Raw genomic sequence first — 5282 nt, forward strand, 5'->3', positions numbered from 1 at the left:
CCATGCCCAGCTAATTTTTTGTAGTTTTAGTAGAGACGGGGTTTCACCATGTTGACCAGGATGGTCTCGATCTCTTGACCTCGTGATCCACCTGCCTCGGCCTCCCACAGTGCTGGGATTACAGGCGTGAGCCACCGCGCCCGGCCGAGCCTCCTCCTTAAAGGGTGAGGTTGGAGTGTGGTGAGAGGGTCTGGTCTTACAGCGGCTGTGGAGCTCGCCTGGGGCCAGATGCAGCCGTGTGCCTCCGGGAAGGCGCCGGGTGGGTCGGAGGCTGCAGGCGTCCTGGAGCCTTTGGAAGAGTGTCTGTCTTTGCTCCGTGTGCTCCAGGCCAAGCTGGGCTGGGCCAAGTGGACTGCGTGTTTCTTCCCCAGCACGGCTTCCTCACGGACACACACAGGCGGAGGCACGTGTGTGGCCACACGCTCGCTCCACACACGCATGCACATTCTTTGAATGTTTTTCCTAATTGCAAAAAGAATACAAACTCATTGTGGAAAAGCTATAAAATCTGGAGAGACACAGGAAGTGGGTTGCCCGCCCGTTTCCGCCTCCGAAACTGCCGCGTGGCTGTTATTCTGTGCTTTCTGCCCAAACTCATGCCTTGGGAACCTCCCAGGGGCACACGTACTGCCTCGTGGATGCGCCACACACACATGTGCGCACACTTTCACCCGCAGCACACGAAAGCTGTCTTGAGTCCAAGCTGCTGCTCTGGGCCGCCCCAGGCCTCCTCCCCCGCTCCCTCTGCAGCCAATAGGGATGGGGTCCCCTCTGGGCGCTGTCTGGTGCGTCAGCACAAATGGGCTAATAGGAGCCCCTTCCTTGGCCTCTCCTGTAGGGTACAGAGCCATTACGGTGCGGAAGCTCATGCAGGTAAGAGAAGCATCCCCGTCCTCTCCGGATGTCCCTGCTTTGTTGAGGGTCTCCCAGGACTGCAGGTTATGTTCCCAAGTCACCTGATTTCTGGGACCAGGCAAATGTGAGGCCTCCCCACGTGCCCAGCACCAGGGCCAGAGCAGGCTGTGGAGACAGCTGCTGGAGGGCAAGCTGGGGTCAGCATCCCTTCTGGGCCCGGCCTGAGCTTGCCCAGGACGAATAGGGCCTCTCCCTTGGAGTGGGGTTGATTTACGGGGAGCCTCCTCCCAGATCTCTTCTAGGGGTCCTGGTCCGAGGGAGGTTTCGGGTCCCAGCTGACCTGACCCTTGCACAGTGTGCCCAGGGGTCTGTTGGGCAGGCAAATCAGGAGCAGTCCCGGCTGCAGGCAGGTTGGGTCGGGGCGGGCGAGGGCACAGCTGCAGGTGGCCGGGTGCCCGCCCGTCATGGTGGCGCTTCCTTGCAGGGCATGGGCCTTGGTCTCTCCAGCGTCTTTGCTCTGCGCCTGGGCCACACCTCGAGCTTCTGCGAGTCGGTGGTCTTTGCATCAGCCTCCATCTGCCTCCAGACCTTCAACCACAGGTGAGGGCTGACCGCTGAGCCCACCAGAGCCACCGTGCTGCCCGCGTGCGTGAAGAGGGAGCTCTGTCCGCCTCTCGAACCTCGCCCCCTTCCCAAGCTGCTGGGCAGCGGCTGCCCTGAGGCCATGGGGGGAGTCATTTAGGAAGCGCGGTTCACAGCAGTGAGCAGCGTGTGTGCGGGATTTGTGCACCCTGGGAACGCACTTTCCCCGCAGCACTTGGCTGTCAGGAGCGGCTTCCTGCACCAGGCTCTCCGTGAAGAGGGGCGCTGGGGCTCGGGTTGGGGAGGTGTGCAGAGCTGAGGCTCTGGCCAGGGAGCAGGCCCAGCCCTCCCAGGGCTCCACCAGGCCTCGCTTGCCTCCTCCCCATGACAGCTCCTGGCTCTGGGTGAGCGAGGGCCAGCCGCGAGCTTGGTGGGGGCCGCTCACAGCCTCTTTCCTTCCCGCAGTGGCATTTCCGTGAACATCCAGGACTTGGCCCCGTCCTGCGCCGGCTTTCTGTTTGGTGAGGACCTTGCCCACCCCAGCTCTGCCCCTCCTTGGGCCTCTGGGCGGGGGGCTTTCGCTGACGTCTGTGTTCTCTCTCCCTCTGGCCTGTTCACAGGTGTGGCCAACACAGCTGGGGCCTTGGCAGGTGAGGGGTGTGCCTCTGCACCCAGGAGCTCCCCTGTCTGTGGGGTTCGAGCCCACCAAGGTGCTGCAGGATGGAGGGTGGGGGTGTGCCTCCCCAGTGTCAGGGGAGGGCACAGACCCCAGAGTGGGCCCAGGGAGAGGAGGATATGGCCGCCTTCCAGGTTCCCCTGGACTTTGCTGACGGCAGGTGGCTATGGGTCACTGTCTGCCCTGACGCACAGATATGGTCCAATCCTGGTAGTCCGGGGTCCCCGGGATGCCACCTGGCCCCGCTGAGTGCCTTGGTTGATGGGGGTACCTTCTCCAGCCCAGCCACACCTGGGCTTGCCTGTGGCTCTCACATCCCCTTCAGCGGGACAAGGGGGACTCCTTAGGAGGCCATTTCCCGGATGGCCTGTGAGATCTCTGTGTCTCCGAGACCCCCCAATTCTGAGCCTGACCCACAGCTGGGACACCCGAATTCAGCCCTGGGAACCATGGGGCTTCTATCCGGTGCTGGACCCCCCAGCCCTTCCCCTGGCACCGCCCTGAGAACTGGGCTGGGGCGTGGGGCCTGGGCTACCTGGGAGCGCTCAGCCTGGTCCTCTCTTGGGCAGGTGTTGTGGGCGTGTGTCTGGGCGGCTACCTGATCGAGACCACGGGCTCTTGGACTTGCCTGTTCAACCTGGTGGCCATCATCAGCAACCTGGGGCTGTGCACCTTCCTGGTGTTCGGACAGGCCCAGAGGGTGGACCTGAGCCCCACCCGCGAGGACCTCTAGGTCCCAACCCCGCAGCCTCTCCCAGACCCAGATGCCAGCAGCCCCGGGACAGAGGGGACTCAATTTGAGGGACCTGGTCACTCCATCTCAGACGCATGAGCAGAGAGGACTGCAAACCACTGTGGAGCCTGAGGCTTCTTGAGGAGTTCACACCCACTGGCGGGGGAGGGGGAGTGGGCCTGGGTCCAGACCAGGCTCGCTGCTCTCTGGGCCTCAGTTTCCCCACCTGCCAGCGGGCTCGGTCCTGCCCTCCTCACAGGCTGGTGTGGCCGTTGGGGTGAGTGGGGTTACCGTTAATAGGCACAGCCTCATTCCCGCTGCCATCTGTCCTGCGTGGTCCCGGCAAGCCCCCTGCAGTGCCTGCCTGCTAATGTGGGGCGGGGGCCAGGCTGCAGTCTCCCCAACCCCAGCCCGCTTTGCTGTGTCTCTGGTGGGCTGTCCTCCATGGTGGGGGCCATCCTGTGCACTGCAGGAGGCTTAAAGACTTCCCTGGCCTCTACCCACCCCATGCCAGCAGCACCTACCCTCCCTCTCCCTCCTCCCAGTCAAATAACACCCAGAAATGTCTCCAGACTCTGCCCAGCCTCCCACGTAGTCCGTATCTAGACACAGCCTCAGAGTCTCTCAGCAGCCTGACAGAACCCCCCAGGGCAGTGGGTGGGTGGTGGGCTAGAGACCCTTGCCCGTCGCTGGGACTCTGGCACCGCTGTCTGCACTCACCGTGTCTCACTGTGCGGACGCCTGGGCGCTCCTTTGCCCTGCCCAGCACAGCTCTGGCCCAGACACTCCAACACGCATGGCTTTCCCAGGCCTGGTGATTCTGCCTCCCAGGGATGGTCGGCACCTTACTCGGGGTGGGGGTCCCGTGCACCCCTGAACACACAGACCCACCTTTCTGGCGTTCTTTCTACCTCCCTGTTCATTCCCTGAGGAACTGGTGGTTTCATGAGTTGATGATACATCCTGCAAGATGTCCACGTGGAGGGAAAAATCCCAAAAATGCGGAAAAGCACGTGAAGCCTGATTCAAGTAAACTATTAAACTATTCAAAAAGAAGGTTGTTACTTTATTAACACGTTTTCTTTTTTTTTTTTTTTTTTGAGACAGAGTCTCGCCCTGTCACCAGGCGCCAGGCTGGAGTGCAGTGGTGTGATCTTGGCTCACTGCAACCTCCGCCTCCCGGGTTCAAGCAATTCTCCTGCCTCAGCCTCCCAAGTAGCTGGGATTACAGGCGGTGCCACCACGTCCAGCTAATCTTTGTATTTTTTAGTAGAGAGAGAGTTTCACCATGTCGGCCAGGATGGCCTCTGTCTCTTGATCTTGTGATCCGCCCGCCTCGGCCTCCCGAAGTGCTGGGATTGCAGGCGTGAGCCACCGCGCCCGGCCGAAACCTTTGCTTTTGAAGAGCGAACATGTGTTAACGACTTTTTCTAGCTCGTTCCTGAGGAAGCTGGCGACACACTGGAACCAGGTCAAAGGAGAACGCAGGAACAGACACATTCCTGGGCCGGGGGTGTTGAGTGAATGCGCCCGCAGAGCCAGGCCGGTTTTGGCGTTCCTTCGCCGGTGGGTCCTGTGTGTCCACAGAGGACAGCGATGTCCCAGGACGGGCCCCTGTGGAGTCAGACAGCCTAGCTGTACTGTGCAAAGACACAGGGTGGTTTTCCACGTGAGCACGACATTCCCCTATAGTCGGCCCTAACCCTGTGGTCCCATGGGTACAGCTGGAGTGTCTCCCCCACAGAGGGTTGGGCCAGCCCTGCTGGACGCCCCGGGGAGTCTCGGGGGAGGAGGGGCTTCCGGAAGCCTGGCAGTTGCTGTCCGGAGACTGTGAAGCCAGGCCCAGGAAAGGGGCCTGCAGCCAGGTTCGGGGGTGGGGCCCGTGCGTTGAGAGTGAGTTTCTCTCTCCTCACCTTGCATTAAATCTACATGACACACAACGCGCCACTGTAGCCGCTTGTCAGGCCACGCCTCCGTGGCATTAGGCACATCCGTGGTGTGCAGCTGTCGCCACCGCCCGTCTTCAGGACGTTCTCGTCTCACCAAAGCGAAGCTCCTGCTCATTCAACGCTGGCTCCCGTGGCTCCTTTCCACTTGGTGTCTCGACTTCAAGTGGGGCTGCTCTGGGAACCAGTGCGAGGGGTGCCCTGGGCGGGCCTGCCCCCGGCGGATCTCGCTCAGCAGTGTGCTGGGCTTTTACCCATTTTGCAGCAAGTGTCAGCATTTTTCTCCGTTTTAAGGCTGAATAAAATACTCTGTTGCGTGGACCAGCCATGTTTTGTGTATCTGTTCACCCATTGATGGATCTATGAACACAAGTGTGCAATTAGCACCTTTTATTTTTATTTTATTTATTTTTTGGAGACAGAGGCCCACTCTTTCCTCCAGGCTGGAGTGCAGTGGCGTGATCTCGGCTCACTGCAACCTCCGCCTCCT

General features: G+C 60.9%; 1 protein-coding gene across 3 annotated transcripts in view; it reads left to right on the plus strand.

Annotated features, from left to right (window-relative positions):
* The window catches only part of SLC17A9 (solute carrier family 17 member 9), a 19672-nt gene extending 15770 nt beyond the window's left edge, over positions 1–3902 (plus strand). For all 3 annotated transcript variants that reach the window (XM_017503510.2, XM_037729585.1, XM_037729584.1), the window contains exons 9-13: positions 839–873; positions 1340–1455; positions 1903–1958; positions 2058–2087; positions 2683–3902. In XM_017503510.2, coding sequence (XP_017358999.1) covers positions 839–873; positions 1340–1455; positions 1903–1958; positions 2058–2087; positions 2683–2846 — 401 coding nt within the window. In that variant the 3' untranslated portion in view covers positions 2847–3902. The remainder of the gene's footprint in view (positions 1–838; positions 874–1339; positions 1456–1902; positions 1959–2057; positions 2088–2682) is intronic.
* The last annotated feature ends 1380 nt before the right edge of the window (positions 3903–5282 follow it).

The sequence above is a fragment of the Cebus imitator genome, unplaced genomic scaffold (genome assembly GCF_001604975.1).
Source record: "Cebus imitator isolate Cc_AM_T3 unplaced genomic scaffold, Cebus_imitator-1.0 Scaffold311, whole genome shotgun sequence".
NCBI classification, from domain to species: domain Eukaryota; kingdom Metazoa; phylum Chordata; class Mammalia; order Primates; family Cebidae; genus Cebus; species Cebus imitator.